The 18,253-nt window shown below is 48.7% G+C and overlaps 1 protein-coding gene across 2 annotated transcripts in view; it reads left to right on the top strand.

Annotated features, from left to right (window-relative positions):
* The window catches only part of PSENEN (presenilin enhancer, gamma-secretase subunit), a 205,973-nt gene extending 188,215 nt beyond the window's left edge, over positions 1-17,758 (top strand). For both annotated transcript variants that reach the window (XM_069604868.1, XM_069604869.1), the window contains 3 exons: positions 197-286; positions 14,269-14,373; positions 17,240-17,758. In XM_069604868.1, coding sequence (XP_069460969.1) covers positions 226-286; positions 14,269-14,373; positions 17,240-17,379 — 306 coding nt within the window. In that variant the 5' untranslated portion in view covers positions 197-225 and the 3' untranslated portion in view covers positions 17,380-17,758. The remainder of the gene's footprint in view (positions 1-196; positions 287-14,268; positions 14,374-17,239) is intronic.
* Positions 17,759-18,253: the final 495 nt, after the last annotated feature.

Genomic DNA, 18,253 nt, shown 5'->3' on the forward strand with positions numbered 1-18,253 from the left:
GAAAGCCCAAAAGGTGTGTAATGTAGGTGCGGCCATATTTGGTAAGTTCTTTGCTGCTCAGAGAGGAAATATTAGTCCGCATACCTGTGTATCAAATTCGGATTAGTATGTGCTTGATCTGACATGGTGTGGTCTGATTCTGTCTGTACTGGACTTGAATACTTCCACTGATCCCTCTGTATGTCCCTACCTACAGCTACAAAACAACACTTACAATTGTGAAAAATGAATCTGGAACGAGTGCCCAATGAGGAGAAGCTGAACCTGTGCAGGAAATACTATCTTGGTAAGCTTTGGGGAAGCTAGGCTTAGGGGTGTGAACAACTATGACCTGGCACAGCCAACATGGGAAAGGGGAGTCTGAAATGTGTGAGAGGAGGGGGAAAGTATGAGACAAGAAGGGACATATCAACATGAAGTATACAACATACAAATGGGGCTGGGCAATGTAGGGTGAAGGGTTAACCTACACAAGGTGGCGGGTACAATGAGATGTCCTGCTCATCAAATCTTTTTCAATTCATGGAGGTGGGTATAATGAGATGTAGAGGGACTTAGTTTTAGAAGAATGCCAGTGTCAATATGGGTCATAAAGATCATGCCAGAGGGGGCAGAGCAACCTGGACAGGAACTTGAGAAAACAAGCAAAAAACAGCCTTAACATTGTACTGTGAGAATGCAAGACAAAACACACGAGCACCGTGCTCAAAGCCATGCTGGTGCATGCTAGTTATACAATATGGCTGTTTGGGACATAGGGAATCAGCTATAGAGTGTGTGCTCTACTGTTCCCATGGGCATCAGTTGAGCATGCCTTAGCAGTGCAGAAAAGCTACAAAGCTTGCGCCTAAGGTGGAAGGCAGACTCTACGTACAGACCTTTAAAATTAAAGGTTGCCCTCCCAGAGTGTTGAACCTAACTTCAATGTGTCCTTTGCCCTAGGTAGATTTCCATGGATTGTTTTATAACCTTTCCTTTCATTTAATTCTCTCATAGTGCACTCCAGTGGCCTGTTTACCAACTCACGTAATGCAAGGGTGACACTCACTCTCTTCTCCACCCAAAGCACATCTGATATGGGGTATCCGGCTTGGGGTGGGAGTGGGGGGAGTCTTTGTCAACTCTACTATTACTTTTTCCTCTCCCCCCAGCACTCATTTTACACACACAGCCAATCCCTTGCACTGACACTTCCCGCACCAGAACCCCCTATGTCTATCAGCAGGAGAACATTCAATATGGTTATATGGCTCATAACCCCTATAACACCCAGGCACTGTTGATCACATCTTAAGGCTGTCACATATATAGAATGTCTCACAATACATTGTGCCGGGAGACTAAAGAAATTAGTACAGGCAGCATTCTACAACTCTAACCCCAGCTTACACAATAGCCCAAGATTTTACAAAATGGCTGACCCTATGCACTTAGAAACTATTTTGTTAATTTGTCAGTGAGTTGCAAGCTTCTTTGTATTGCACATCTCCCATTTAACTTTCTCTGTGGGCTCAGCCTGGGAAAAATGGAGGGAAATTTTGCATTGTGGTTCTGGTCACACACAGTACAACCCATACGGTAACAGGCACCTATGCACATAGCTGGGATCGGCAGATGGGGAGTAATGGTCTAACCTTATCTATACAAACCTGGACATTGTCCAAGCTTGCCTGACATTCTGACATTTGGAAAATCAAACCATGCCAGATCCGGATAAGCTTAAATATTACCGGAGGATGTGTGTTGCCCTTGGAATAAGGACATGCACCTATACCACCACATTTCAAATCTCTCCCCTAAAGCTTGCTCAGTCTAGTGGAAGGTCTTTGCATGTATACAATACTTTTCCTCCTTCATTGATTGTTATTCAATTGTATGAATCTTTTATATAGCCCACCCTGGGCGGTGCTTCCTCATGCCTAGGCCTGGCGACTTATACCTACCTCTGATCTAGTAAAACGATCAACCCAATCCAGATCAAGCTCTTTCCTTTTTACTGGGCAGCTCAAGCACACTTCGGGTTCATCACTAATTCCACAAACTGCCAGTCATTCTACCATTTTTTTACACAACACATTAAATGCCACCCTCCTCGAGTGCTGACTTACGGACTGCCAGCAGACCCACACTATCACAAACTTCTTTCCCATGCTACATGATCCTTCCTGATGTCTGTCAAAAGCTTTACCCGCTTTCCTGTCCCATTTTCTTATAGCAAATCTTTTTCTCCAGCATGGTTTCTGGCATGGATTCACATGCTTATGAATAATCACCACTGTCAGGCTGTGAATCCTACGCAGTTTGTTTTAGCCTGAAAACTGCATTTCCAATGGATTGTCTCCTTCCACGTATTCCTCATCTATGATAATCGTATCTCGCCAGCTTTGCTGCTTCAGAAACATTTTTTCGGCAGACGGCGCTGTGCACAAGGTTGTGGCGTCGATGTCCCTCGAGGGCCACTGTGGCGTGTCGTCACCCGCAGTAAAAATAGCTTGTGCCATGCCCGTTGGCTTCAGTTCCGTTTTTCCGAGCTTCGCTTCGAGAAAACGGTGCGCTTCGTGTTTTCCTCAAGAAAAAAGGTCTTCTTCTACTCATTCGACCCCTAAGTCGTGTTTCAAAAAGTGTCATGTCTGTGGGGCAAAAATATCCATCACAGACCCGTACTGCGGTTGCCTTTGGTGTGTGGGTAAAGACCATCGAACTGACGACTACGGCTCCTGCCAGTCTGATGGAAAAAGCTTTTTGCGAACGAAAAGGTAAATTGGCAGCGTGGCGGGAAGCTTTGAAGGGCTCTTCGAAGAAATATTTAAAAACCGTGAAGTCCAGAGACTCCACTCGGCATAAACATCCGAAGAGGTCTTGATCTAGGAGTCGATCGAGACATTCTTCGACTTCTTCCTCTAAGAAGTCGAAGAAGAGACGTCACAGGTGTCCCTCTTCGTCATCAAACACCTCCACTGAGGTGATACGATGTCAGACTATGTCGGATTCCTCCAGCAAGTGGAATGCTTTCAGGGTGGAAATGATGCAAATCTTTGAGAACGCAGCCTCAACCCTCTCAAAAGAGCCTCACAAGAGTCAGACCCCGGTCGTTCCCTTGAACGACGCAGGCAGGTCAAGTACTACTTTGGCAAGTAGTAAGTCGGACCTTGACATTCTAGACCCGACACCAAGAAGTCGAAGGCTTCAACCCGGGAGTCGAGCCAATCCCCGGTTCCGTTGAAGAAAATAAAACGTCGAGTCTCAACGACTTCATCAATGCCATCGGCGCCGATCGCTTTGACGCCGAAGTGAAAGGCATCTTCGTCGAAGAAACAGTTGACGTCTTCAACGTTCCTTTGAATCCCTCGAGGCAAATTCAGGTACAGGAAAGCACCTACAAACCTTCCCCGAGGTCTGACTTTTTTAAGTCAATGTCCTCTATTTTTGAAGAGGAAGTGCCTCTGAGGGATATGTTTCTCTGTTGGGAGTCAAATTTGGCTCTAGAGAAGTTCCTGAGGAACTAATTGACCCTGAGTCAAGATTGAAAGACCTCTGCGACTCCCTCCACTTTGCCAGTGGTCTAGATACGTCACCAGGGTTGGAGTTTACAAAACCTGACCCTTCAGAACACGCTGATTCGGGGTACAGGAACCTTATGAACAAGGTGACTGAATTCATGGGTTGGAGAAGAGCCTGGCCAACCTTGGAGCAGGATGATATGATACACATCCTGTATCGGGTTCCGCAAAAAGACCCAGTTCTTCCCTTTCAAAGAGCCCTACAAAGGAAGGTAGAAGCTAACTGGGAGACTCCTGAGACTGGTTCAGCTATTGATAGGAGCTTTACCAGAAAATATAGACCATCTTCCAGTGATCCTGATTATCTCAGGAAACACCCTACACCTGAGAGCCTGGTGATCCAGGCTGCGACTTCTTCCAGACAGTCGGCCTATCCCTCTATCCCCCCCAGATAGAGAGGATAAGAAAGTGGACGCTTGGGCCTGTAAGGTGTTTACTTCAGGCAGTATTGCTCTGAAGTACACAAATGTCACCTGTATCCTAGCCAGGTTTACCCATACTCTGTGGGACTGTATTAAAGGGGCATCTGAACATATTCCAGGAAGTGATGAAAGGGAAGGCTTTCTGAATATAATTAAGGGTGGCAAGGAGGCGATGGGGAAGTGTTTCCAAGCAGGGCTGGATGCTGCTGACAGCATCAGCAGATCCATGGCTGCAAGCACAGTACTGCACAGATTTGCGTAGTTGAGAAAGTCAGGGTTTGTACCGGACGTGCAGGACGGGCTTCTCAACATGCCTTTTGACAGCTTTATGTTGTTCGGCAGCAAGGTGGATGAACGTTTGGAGAAGCTGCAGACCTCCAGGGCAGTGGTTGTCCCTTGGCGCCTCCATTCGGCAACCTCAGCAACCTTATTCAGGCTCATCTTTCTGGAGAGGTCGTTCTTTTCGTTACTACTCCTCCTTTGGTAGAGGAAAAGAACAGGCTGTACCGAAAGGAAAAAGGAAATTCCCTCGTGGTGGACGAGGAAAGAGTCCTAAATCAGCCTCGGTAGCAGCATCTTTACCCTCAGCCGCTGCTGCAGCCGCCTCTAAACCGCTCCGAGGCCTTAACTCACAAGACCACGGTGGGAGGCAGGAGCTCTCAGCATCTGAAAGAATGGCGGGGCATTACTTCAGATGATTGGGCACTGGCAACAGTATCCCAAGGTTACTGCCTTCCTTTTCTAAAGAGGCCTCCGGTTCATCCAACAGGACCCAGCTCGGTCAAAATTCCAGATCTGCTCCTTGTGCAGGAGATTTTAACCCTGCTAGAGAATGGTGCAATAGAACATGTACCTGCAGCGGAGAGAAACATGGGTTGGTACTCCCCATTTTTTCTCATCCCCAAGAAGGACGGAGGGCTGAGACCCAAAAAACTTGAACAAGTTCCTCAGGAAGGACAAGTTCAAGATGGTTACTCTTTGTCAGATCCTTTAGGCTCTCCAACTCAAGACTGGTTGGTATCATTGGACCTTCAGGATGCTTACTTTCATGTGCCAATCCATCTCGAGCACAGGAAGTACCTGAGGTTTGCAGTTGGCGGTTCTCATCATCAGTTTTGAGTTCTGCTGTTCGGGCTGACCTCTGCCCGAGAGTTTTCACCAAACTGATGGCGGTGGTGGCAGTGAGTCTCAGGAGAGATGGGGGGAGAGATTCACGTCTACCCTTACCTGGACGATTGGTTAATCAGGGCTCGTTCACCCGAACAGGTCCAGGAACATCTGAGGATCACCTGCCACTTCCTTCACCAACTGGGCTTCTCCTTCAATTACAAGAAGTCCCATATGATGCCATTCCAAAAGCTCCCGTTCATGGGAGCGATCTTGGATACTTCCTCGGCGGAAGCCTTGCCTCCAGAGGTGAGAACTCGACCCATTCTGCAGATGGTCACAAAATTCCAAAATGCTCAGCGTCTACCGGCCTACGATTTTGAGGTTGCTTGGCCTCATGGCATCCTGCATTTTTCTGTTGCCAGAGGCCAGATTAAGAATGAGATCCCTTCACTGGGCCCTCAGGACTCGGTGGTTCCAGTTTTCAGGGAATATGCCAGATCTTCTGCAAGTTCCGAGCAGAGTGGCGCAAGACCTTCTATGGTGGGCTTGCAAGGACAACATTCTCAAGGGAGGGTCTTTTTGGCAGCCATCGCCGGAGATAACTGTAGTGACGGACGCCTCACTCACGTGGGTGGGGAGCCCACGCCAACGATCTGACAGTCAGCGGTCCTTGGTCTCCATCAGAGTCCAAACTACCCATCAACCTTTTGGAGCTGAGGGCGATCAGACTAGCCCTAAAGGCCTTTCTGCCCTCTGTACGGGTAAAGAATTTCCTGATGATGACGGACAACACAGTGGCCATGTACTACCTCAACAAGAGAGGAGGTGTAGGGGGTCACTACCACTGTGCAGAGAGGCAATGCATCTCTGGTTCTGGGCAATACAAGAAGAATCTCTGTCGGCGGTTCACCTAGCTGGAGAGCAGAACACAGTGGCGGACGCTCTGAGCAGGCAGAGCTCAGGAGGTTGAGAAAGTTCGGGAAAACCATGATCCTAATTGCTCGGGATTGGGCCAGCAGAACGTGGTACCCGGACCTTCTGGACATGTCCATCTGGGATCCAATACGTCTTACACAAAGAGAGGATCTTCTCTCGCAAGAGGAAGGTCTGGTTCTCCATCCAGAGGTCAAGACACTCATCCTTCACGCATGGTTTCTGAGAGGCTGAGCTATAAGGTTTGGGACCTTCCGGGCGACGTAATGGAGATTTTGCTTTCGGCCAGAAGACCAGCAACAAAATCTTTGTACCGGTGTCGTTGGAATAAGTTCAGTAACTGGTGCCAAGACAAGAATGTTGTTCCCTTCCTTTCGATGTGGCACTCCTTTTAGTGCTGTCCTTCCTTTTACATCTGGCCAATTTAGGGCTCCAGATTGGCACAATAAAAGGATACTTAGCTGCACTTTCCATTTTTAAACGCTCCTTTGAGGAAGCTTCTTACTTTAAAATTCCATTAGTTATCCAGTTTCTTAAGGGACTCACTAACGTGTATCCTCCTATACCATTTCAAGTCCCGGCCTGGGATTTAAATCTTGTATTAAAATTCAACAGGTATACCTTTTGAGCCTTTACATTTCTGCCCATTAAGGCTCTTGACATTGAAAACTGCCCTTCTTGTGCCACTAACATCAGCCCTCAGGTAAGTGAGTTGCAGGCTCTTTCATGCAAGCCTCCTTATACTATTTTTCATAAGGATAAGGTAGTTCTTAAAGTTAAACAGTCTTTCTTGCCGAAAGTAGTTTCTGACTTTCACCTGTCACAAAAAATAATACTTCCGACTGTCTATCCTCCCCCCCTCATTTGGGGAAAGAGGATGAGAGATTGCACAGACTAGACCCAAAAAGGGCTCTAAGTTTGTACATAATGAGAATGGCAAAATTACGTCAGTATGATCAACTCTTTGTAGGTTACACCGGTCCTAAATTGGGATTGGTGGTTACAAAACAAACTATATCCCGCTGGATAACTCTAGCCATTGTAGTGTGTTACAGACTAACAGGGAAGGAATCGCCGGAGGGGCTTAGAGCTCATTCCACAAGGGGTATGTCTGCTTCTGCGGCTCTCCAGAGGGGAGTCCCATAATTGACATCTGTTCAGCTGCAACTTGGGTATCAATTCACACTTTTGTCAAGCATTACTGCTTAGATTCCTCATCTACCCAAGAGGACCTATTTGCAAAAGCAGTACTGCATTTCATCCATGATAAAAACTAAATAGTACTCCTGCCTCCTATTTTCTTACTGCTTTGAGAGTCTATCATAGATGAGGAATACGTAGGACGACGCAATCCATTCGAAAAACAAGTTACTTACCAACTGGTAAAGTTCTTTCGACTGGATGTTCCTACCACATATTCCTCATCGCCCCACCCAACCTACCCCACTGTACAATTTGCGTTATTTACACTTTGCATTTGCGAAGAGCTTACAGTCTGGGGCACGCCTGGATGGTTCCTCAAATTAAATAACGAAAAAACTGAACTGAAGCCAACGGGCACGGCACAAGCTATTTGTACTGGGAGTTACGTCAACACACCACAGCGGCCCTCGAGGGACATCGACGCCACAACCTCATGCACAGCGCACTCTGCCGGAAAATGTTTTCCGAAGCAGCAAAGCTGCTGTGATATGATTATCATAGATGAGGAATACGTGAGAGGAACATCCAGTCGAAAGAACGTTACCAGTTGGTAAGTAACTTGTCTTCTGCTCCAAACCAATCACTGTCCTTTGGGTCATACTGCCCCCATCCAATGACAGTTGTCTCCCTAAGCTCCACCCCTGATGGCCATCTTCATATTTTTACCTCACTTTTCAGTGTCGAGAGTCCCATCTTCCAGCCTTTTTGGTATGTTGAGTATTTTCGACAAAACAAAGTGTTTTTTGACACATTTCTGTTCCATCGTTCGACCAGAGGTCAACTACCAGCAGCGGGGATCTGTTGTCAGTGAAGAACTTTCATTGCGGATCTTCTCGTTGAAGTTTCAAGAGACCCAGGCTTGGGCTACTTCGCGCCTTCCACCATGTCCCAGGAGAAGAGGAGCCCTCTTCAAAATATGCACAAAATGTGGACTGAGAAATGTGTATGTCGATGATTGGCATTACAAATGTTGGTATTGCCTGCATCCGGACCACGATGAGGAAGGATGTGAGATTTTCAGTGGTTTTTCAAAGAAGTACAGCAGGCTAGGACCGTGGCTCAAGTTGGGGAAGGTCTCTGACAATGCTTCCGGGCATGCTCATGCCTCGTCCAGGTCTGGGCGGCCCCCTGAGCGTACTCCTTTGGAGAAGAGGTCTAGGTCCTTTTGAGGATGCCCCGTCACTGGGGATCCAAAAGAAGGCCAAGCTACATGCTATAGATCCCACTGGGTTTGCCATGGGTCCCAGCTCGGGAAGGACACTATCGCCGACTGCATCTACGGTGAGCCTGTCAGTATGGGGTGCTCTATCAAAGAGGAAGTCATTAACTCCTTTGAAGCTTTGTTTCCCTTCTTCGGACAAACCTGCAAAGGAGAAGTCCTCGGGTGGCTCCTCCAGTGACGCACCATTGGTGACTAGAACAACAACTTTGTCGGTGACAACGACCATGTCGACAGTGATCCTGTCAACGGTAACTGCTGCATCCACCTCTTTGGCGACTCCAACAGCGACCATCACGACTTCGTCGAGAGGGGTCCTGGCAACAACGGTGGTCTCTAGGATCAGGACAACAGCGACCCTTCGTGTGACCTTGCCACCGTGACGTGTGGCTGCTGCGGCAGTACTTGCGATGACGTGTGCTAGTGCCCCAGTGACTGGGACAGTGCATATCGTCCCCCCACTCAGAAGAGAGTCAGAGAAGCACTGAGAGCAGGTAACACCTGTGGAAACCCCTTCCAGACAAGGGGGTACAAGGCCAGAGGAGGCATCAAGGGAACTCGTGCACATCTATACAAGCTCTGAGGAAGATAACTTACCCCAGGACTACTACTTGGACCACAAGGGTGGCTGTATCTGTGGGGGAATCCCCATGGAGTGGACACAGAACGTCATCCAGCCTGAGGAGGTGCTTCGAACCAGGGCTGTTCCGACTGTTCCCTCAGCCAACGCCAAGGGACATGTCATTGGACATCCTCACGACTCTGCACATGCTGGTATCAGAGATACAACAGAGGATGTCTGCTACGCATGTGCCGACTCCAGCTCACAGTCCCACGAGGCTTCCGAGGAGCCTGTCCAAGCAAAGACTGAAGACTGTGGACCTGTCTGGCCCGATGCGTCCTCCGACACCCCCACAGCCTCCACATTGGGACTTAATGCCTATAGGCGGGATCCCCCACACACACAGGTACAGATATGAACACGACAGCGACTCATTCAGATGACCAGCGGATGGAGAGCCATTGGGTGCCGACGAGCCCACAGACCTTCACCGGCAGATGAGGCCGGCTCCTTTCATGCCATGCTTTCAAGGGCCTCTAACCCTCTTCAAATTGGTGCCGGAGGAGACGAAGACGGGGGGGTTCCTCGTCCAGTGCTGCAAGTCCTGCAGGAAGACAGTCAAGTCCATCTCTCTGCTGGATGATGGCTTGGCCTTAATGAAGACCGAGAGTCCCACACCTCCCAAGCGGGGTAGGCTGGAACTTGGCCCCCAGGTGCTTGAGGTCGCAGCCTTCTCCTGACTCCAAGGTCTCTCCAACCACCAGCAAGCGCTCAGCTTCGGCCATATTGCCCCGTGACCAGGAGGGGAAGAAACTGGATGCGATGGACAAACTCATCATTTATACTGCAGCCTTCTCATGCAGTGGCCATCTTATCCCGCTACAACAGGGGGCTCTGGTATAAACTGGGACCGAGTTTGCTGCTGGAGGACAAGAAGGTTGAGGCCCTGGCCCTGTTCATGAGGGTGAGGTGGCGTCAGACCACGCCATCACGGTTGTCTTGGACATCGCAGACACTGGGTTCCGCCAGATGAGCAATGGGGTGTCCCTTCAATGACAGGGATGACTGAAGGCCACCAACTTTAGGGCAATTGTCCAGTCCAAGGTAGTGACATGCCCTTTGATGGGGACAACCTTTTCGGCAAAAGACCATAGACGAGCCTCTGCAGACGATCAAGGCGGACACAGAGACGGCATGCTCGCTGGGAACATTGCTACAGTGAGCAGAGAACAGCATCGTCCCCTGCAGGCCAGGACGCAGACGTCCAAGCCGGCCTGAACTGGCTGTGGACCTGATCCTCTCCCTCCTCCCCCACCACCCACTTGTGCACCCCAGTGGGAAGGCAACTAGCACATTTTGTCAGCGAGTGAACAACCATCACCACAGACAAATGGGTGCTGGATGCTCTCGGTCAGGGGCACACCTTGGAGTTTCAACGCAGATGTCATCGAATTACTCTTGTGGCTCGTCATGAACTACACATGGTGCAGCTGCTGCTGGAGGTTCAAGCCATGTTAAGAAAGGGTACGATAGAGCTCGTCACCCAGCGCCTCCGGGGTTCTGGTGCGTACTCCAGATACTGTTTTGGTGTGGGAGAAATCCGGAGGGTGAAGGCCGATCCTTGAGACGCCTCAACAAATACTTGAAGTCCCAGAAGTTCGGGATGGTCGGCAACTGGAAGAGGGGGTCTTCCTGGTGAAGCCGGACCTGGAAGACTCCTACTTTCACGTACCTATCCACCGGAAACATCAGAGGTTACTGCGGTTCTTGGTCCAGGGGCAGCACTATCAGTTCAGGGCTCTGCCCTTCGGCCTGAAGTCGGCCCCAAGGATGTTCACAAAGTGCTTGGCTCCGGTAGCGGTGCACCTTCATCTCAAGGGCATCCACGTCTACCATTATCTGGACGATTGGCTCATCCACTCCGCTCTGACACACTGGTGAACCAGCAGACGGCAGAGACATTTGTCTGCTGATAGATCTCGGATTTTCCAACAATTATGCAAAGTCTTGCGTGGAGCCATTACAGAACGCTCCATTTATGGGCGCCCGTCTCAACACAGTCGCTTGTCTGATGACCCCCTCAGAGGGGAGAGGGTGACGGCGATCCTGGGGAATGTGAGCCTGTCGTCGGGGCAAACCACAACAGTGCGAGCCATCAATTTGCTGTTAGGCATGATGTCCTCCTGCATCCATCTCATCCCAATTTGCAGGCTGCTGATGAGGCCTCTCCAGGAATTTCTGGGTGCACACTGGCTGTGGATTTAAGGCTCTTGGCAAGCGCTACGATGGTGGGGAGTACGCCCACATCTCATTCATGGAGCTCTGTTTCAGGTCCCACATTATCAGGAGACGGTCACCAAAGATGCTTCTCTTGAGGGGTAGTGGGCCCACACAAGCAATTGTACGCCAGAGGCCTCTGGCTTCCGGAGGAAATGGACCTTCACGTCAACATCCTGAAGCTTTGGGCAGTTTTTTGGGCCCTCAAATCATTCCTGCCGTTTCTAAAAGGGAAGGTGGTGAGAATCTTCATGGGCAACACCACCACCATGTTCTACATCCGGAAGCAGGGCGGGACACGCTACCCGGCACTCTCCTGGGAAAACCCAGGCCCTGTGGAGCGGGCCATTCTTCAGGACATGTTCCTCGTCCCGTTTCATTTGAAAGGCACCAAGAACACCATCGCAAACTCGCTCAACAGTTGCGTTCTTGCCACAAATGGGAACTTTGCCAGGATCAATTGTCTCTTCATGTTTCTTCCACAAGTGGGCCATCCCCAGATCGACTTCTTCGCGACAGCGGCCAACTCCAAGTGCCGGAGGTTCGCCAGCAGGTTCCCACTGCCAAACAGCCTGGGGGTTGCTTTCTCGTTTCTGAGAGGGATGCTTGCTGTACGCTTCCCCCCCCAGCCCCCGACCCCTCACCTACTACGAGGGATGACAAAAGACAGTGTCACTGCAGGATACTTGTCGCTCCGTGTGGCCGTGACAGAGCTGGTACCCGGACCTGCTCTGTCCGTCAGTGGCTCCGTCCATCTGACTGCCTCCACTTCCCGATCTCACCAGAGAAGACTGGGTGATTCTGCACCACGACCCAGCTTTGCTGAGCCTTGCGGCCTGGCTCCTGCAGCCCTAGAGTTTGGGCATTATCCTCTGCCACTGGAATGTAGGAAGATCCTAGCCAAAGTCAGAGCTTTGTCAACATTGGCATGCTACATACACAAATGGAAATGCTTCTCAACCTGGTGCAGAGTTCAGAAGATTATGCCCCTGTGTGTCAGCCTTGCAGTTCCTTCCTTTCCTGCTTTCCATGGCCAAGGCTGGACTGGCTCGTGCCTCTATCAAGGTGCACCTGGCTGCCATATCACATTACGCCATGTCACTAGGTAAGCCATGCCTGTGGTCGCACAGGCTTTTCCAGGAATTCTTCAAAGGCCTTGTCAGTACTTTTCCACCAGTGAAGGCCCCTGCTCCAACTTGGGAGCTCACTGTGGTCTTGGCAAAGCTCATAGGGGCCCCTATTTGAACCGATCAGGCCTCACTGAAGTTTCTCTAGTGGAAAACGGCTTTCCTCATGGTACCTCGGCCAGGCGGGTCAGGGTGATCCAAGCCCTCTCTTGCAAGCAGCTGTACTTGTCCTTCTAAGCTACAAGGGTGGTGCTGCTGATCCACCCCCACCTTTATGCTGAAGGTTCTGTCAGAATTCCACCACAACAAGCCTTTGGTGTTGTCAGTCTTCTACCAAAACCCTTTTACTCTGGCGGAGAGAATGTTTCATTCTCTAGACATTGCTCGTGCCTTGAAGTTTTAGGTGGCACACACAAAGGATTTTCAGAAGACTACATTTGACATCAATTGTGGACGTCTGAATCATGGGAAAGCCTTGTCGAAGGCTTCCGTCTCCAGGTGGCTCTCCGGCTGCCTCATGCACTGTCTTTGTCTGGCTAACAGACTTCCTCCAGGCGGGCCGAGAGCCCATTCCACCAGAGCCATCACAGCAACAACTGTGTTTCTCTTGTGTGCCCCTGCTCGACATCTGCAGGGCTGCTATGTGGAGGTCCACGCTCACCTTCACAAGGGTCTACTGCGTCACAATGGATTCCAGGGAGGAGTCCCGGGTCGAGCAAGCGGTGCAACGCAACCTGTTCACTTGAGGGGAGTCTGTTCCAGGGGTGAGTGTTTTGCTTCTGTTGAGCCTTGCCACCTCCCGTGGTTGAGTATATGTACTGCTGTGTAATCTTTTTTCATGAGCATGTGAATCCATGCCAGACCCCATGCTGGAGAAGGAACAAGTTACTTACCCGTAACGCATGAGTCTGGCATGGATTCACATGCGAACCCTCACGCCTTCGCCTCTGTGGCTCTTGTTGGTTCATACTACCATTTGAAATGCTTACCAAATCTGAAGATGGCCACCAGGGGTGGAGTTTAGGGAGACAACTGTCATTGGATGAGGGCAGTATGACCCAAAGGACAGTGATTGGTTTAGAGGAGAAATGCAGTTTTCAGGCTAAAGCAAAACTGCTTTTTTCTTATTTACCAAGGATTCCCAGCCTGACGACAGGGAATATTCTTGAGCATGTGAATCCATGCCAGACCCATGCTGGAGAACATGAGTTACAGGTAAGTAATTTGTTCCTTCTCTCCTCTGCCTAAGGTCTAAATCTATGGTAGTGATTTGGCACACTATAAAATCTTCATAATATATAATATAATAGTACATCCCAACAGTCACTGTTGTACACCCCTACGTTTTCAATTCCCTTCATGTAGCGCGTTAGGTTTGTACACTTCGTCTCCCTAACTTGATCCACTCTTCTTTCCCACTCTCCACGGCCCCATTTCCCTTCCCCTCATTTCCCTCCTCTCACCCCCCACTCCACCACAGACTGGCTGCCATACTGGAAGGGGTCACCTTAACATGGACAAGTCTCTGCTTTTTCAGACCACTACAGTGGTGATGTGCACAAAGACTAATAACGTAGCCTATTCAGAGTGTGAAGCGTAACCCCTCCTGCAGCACAGAATCCGTATCCTACTGCTGTTGTGCATTTACATCATGTCCCAGGTATAAAAAGCAGTAGCTTTTGCAACATAGAGACCCCTAATATCATGCAGGAGTACAGTTTCCCTACATTCAGGGTCTGGAAAACAGTACTCTTAGAAGCACAGTGCCCTTTTCACCAGTGTGGGGGTTTGTTGGTGTGTGTTAACACGCTGTCCGGTTGTGTGTTTTCTAACTTTCCCCTCTTTGCCATTTCAGGAGGTTTTGCGCTCCTGCCCTTCCTCTGGCTGGTGAACGTTTTCTGGTTTTTCAAGGATGCTTTCATGAAACCAGCATATACTGAACAGCAACAAATAAAGGGCTGTAAGTATTTGAACCGAATGAAGCCCAATGATATGATGTAGCTAGAAGGTGGTGGTTCTGTGTGTGGGAGAGGTGGAATTCTAACAAACAACAAAGAATCCAACAAGTAATCATCCCTGCATTGTCACATTTGATTTTCAAGCATTTTGTAATGCAACAATGGATGTCATGGTGACAGAGATTTGTGATTCAGTCCCTTTGTGGGCCATGAGGGATAACAGCCACATCAGTGGGAGACCAAATAGGAAACCGTTATTCATGCCCAACCCTATCTCTCCCTGATAATATAATCCTTTCCTACAGAGGTTTCCTGACTCTGAAATAGGTTTGTTCGTTCATTCCTTACCATGAGTTAAGGACTAGTGGTGTTGACGGCGCTGCAGTAGTACAACCATTAATTCTGTCCATTGCCATAGGGCCTGATACATTCGGGAGGCAGTCCATACTATGCAGGTGTTCAAGTCTCACACTTCGGGGTAAGGGGCAGTGTGCACAGTGGTACATGCTGCATCCTTGCAAGTGGATAGTTCTTTTTTTGCCTCCTTCATGGACTGTAGAAGCTGTTTTTCTCCCACTGCTGTGTGTGTGTTATTGGTGCATCCATAGAGACAATTATTTGGTGCCCCTGCCCCTTTCCGTTTATAGTTTTGACTGTTAGGTGGCGATGTAAGCACTACCTATAAGCCAAAACTATTGGCATGGAAAATTAAGACATGCAGGTGACAAGTGAGAAGGGGCACATACTGTCATTGTTTGGCTTTGTACCTACCAATAAACCACCCGATGCCATGCTAGTCCCTATGGCCATTCCCACTGACAAATGCAGAGAATGTGCACCTTCTCCTATTGGGACGAGGGAGGTTAGCCCGCTACACAATACCCTCCTGAGGGTTTAGGACAAGTGGGATCCCATTTGAGGCACAAACCCCCCACCCCATCCACCTCCATGGGGACAAGGAATGCCCAAGTCAGGGTTCCATCCCTCCTCCCTTCCGTTCCAAGGCCCCAATGATTGTTGGTTATATGGGAATTAAACATGCTAATATTGTAACAGGCCCCTTTAAAGTGGATATGTTGGCTGCATACAGGACTGGTTGGATGGTGGCGAGGTTGATACCAAACAGGGCTGAACAAGCCTGTAGCCTACTGGGGGCTGAGACTCTGAATACCCCACTAAGGGGTGTAAGAAATGCACCAAATGGGGCTCAGGGAGCCCGCTGCCAACCTAGGGCTGAGAGGCTGAAGACCCTAAAAAGGGGTGAAGGAAACGCATCAAACGGGACTGAATGAGCCCGTAGCCCGCCTGGGACTGAGAAGCTGAAGATCCTACCAAGGGATCAAGGAAATGTACTGAATAGGGCTGAAAGAGCCTGCGCCCTCCACAGTGCTGAGTCTGTATCCCATGAAGAGGAGATGAAAGCTGGAGACCAAACAGGCTTAAACAGACCTGTAGCCTCAATGAGTTGAAAAGTTGATGCCCCAGAAGGGGGGTGAAAGAAAAGACGGATCCTACAGAGCTATCTGGGGCGAGAGATCGGACATCCCACGAAGGGGGGAGAGAAGAGAGAGAGGGTGGAGCAGGCCTGCAGCCTCCCTGAGCATACAACTGTGAACAACACAGGAACGCCAAAGAGCGAATTTTGTTTTCTTGTGAATACCGACCAACCCAGGTCAGGAGAATATGTTCCAGAAGAAGGGATAAGTTGGAAACTATTCAGACTACCTGACAAGGACATTGTATTATCTAAAGTTGAGAGACATTTCTTAAGTTGATTTGTATTTGTGACTGGTCCACGAAGCCAGGAGCTGGACAAGACTGTGAGAATACTGTGGGTGGGTGAGAACACCAGCCACCATTAATTTACCCTCGGGAGAGTAACCCAATGCGAAGCTGAACCTTTGCTCCCAGAATCCTTCCTTTCCTTCGGCATAGTTTTGACAGAGGACAGATTTTGTTTTTGTAAGACATCCTGACGAGCACCCGTTTGTTGTTTTCTAGCATAGGGAATTCATCATAGAAATAGTAGATTTTTCTTTAAGTTGTTTAATGAACTCTTTTGTCCGTCTCCTATGTCTGACTTGCACACCCCCCACCCACACCAGTCTTGAATCACTTCCCTGGGGAAGTGGTCGCCTTCTGTGTTCTCCTCATTGTTAAAGCCAGAAAGGTTACTTTCCTTTTTTATTTTCCACTGCCTTGATCAAAGAGGGGGTAAGTTTAAGAGTGCAAATTGTATGCAGGTGACCACCAAAATTAGCACTTCTGAGCTGTTCGGTCCTCTGCATTTGATTTTAAACATTTGCAAGGCAGTTTGAAAACTGAAGATTTAAACCAGGTTTAATCGCCTTTACACTTTTCGCTCCATCTTGTCTCTTTGTAGATGGCGTTTGCTAATGGCTCCCTATGGCATATACCTTCTCTTTAGCAGGTGCTAAATTAAGGTGCATTCCGTTAGTTTTACACTTGCATGAATATCTCATTCAAGCGTAAAATTAAGTGTTCACACAAGACGGAGAAAGAAAGCCTGACAGGGATGTCACTCCTCTCCATGCCCCTTCTCCACCTTGTGTAAACTTTGAAATGGGTGGGTGCTTGAAATGGAGCCCTAAAGGGATTACACCTTGTTTTTAGGCCTCTGTTTCATGCAATGTCCACTATGAAATGACACCCAGAGTGTTTCCCCAACACTCTTTAATTTCCCAGAGCATTTTGTTGGCAGACATATTTTCAAAGTCTTTCTAGCCTCTAAATAACACTTGGTAACTTAAGGGGTGGGTGTGGGAAAAGATATAATGTGGAGTATGGGGGCCTAGCGTACATGGTAACTGTTAACATAACCCACTTTATCCCTTTTTGCTTTCGCAGATGTGCAACGTTCGGCCATTGGACTCTTCTTCTGGATTGTGATTTTAACTGCCTGGATCACAGTTTACCAGATGCACCGCGCTGAGTGGGGGGCAACTGGCGACTACCTGTCATTCACTATCCCCTTGGGCATTCCTTGATATCTGACCATGAATCATGGGATTCCAACTGCTCCCTACTGCCTGAGTCAAGTATAAAATTCCTAGACTTTCTTTCTTCCTTGGACTTGCTTTAGCCTACTCTCCTGTGCACATGAAGCAAGCTTGGTCAAGAACCATTTCTCTTTCAGACCATGTGTATGTTGCATTTGGAAGACTGTGCTGTATTGCCCTCACCGGACAATTCATCAGCTTAAAGGCTGGTGTACTCTCTCAATGTCTGTTCCAGCGTTTTGTGCAGACAGGACTTCGAAACAAAGCTCTTCGGTCCACTTATTGATTTTTTTCAGATGTTTCTACCATTCCCATTTTCTTTTGTACAGAAACCACTGTTGGCGATTCAAATAAAGTCAGAAAGGTTCTTGTGCCATGCATTCTTCTTCTGACAATGTCAATGTTCTGAAGATGTAAAAGGACAGTTGTGGGATAAGGGTATTTGCATACTTGATCGTGGGTCAAATTGACCTTTTCTATTTGACTGATTGTTTTTTTTTTGTTGTTGTTGTTGAATTTCAGCCAAGATAAATATATATGTGGGATGGGGTAGGATATGGGAATATGTTAAGGTTTGGGGGTGTCTATGGGGGTGTCTCCCCCCGCAATTTCGATCAAAAAACAACCCAAAAAAATGCAGTCAAATGGGAAAAGGTCCGTTTTTTGGTCCACCAGACCTAAACCGGGATAAATAGTTGGGTGGTTCTGGTGCATAGGAGAGGATGCATCATTCTGCAAGGGCCAAGAGCAAGTGAAAAACAATCTGGTAAGAGTTGAAGCGAGAAAGATAGTGCACCTTTATCTGCTCTGCTGTGTGAGCCATAGCCTCAATAGTACCCGAGGTTGAAAGGTTTAGATCACT

Source organism: Ambystoma mexicanum, chromosome 1p, assembly GCF_040938575.1.
Source record: "Ambystoma mexicanum isolate Mex_15411 chromosome 1p, UKY_AmexF1_1, whole genome shotgun sequence".
Lineage (NCBI taxonomy): Eukaryota > Metazoa > Chordata > Amphibia > Caudata > Ambystomatidae > Ambystoma > Ambystoma mexicanum.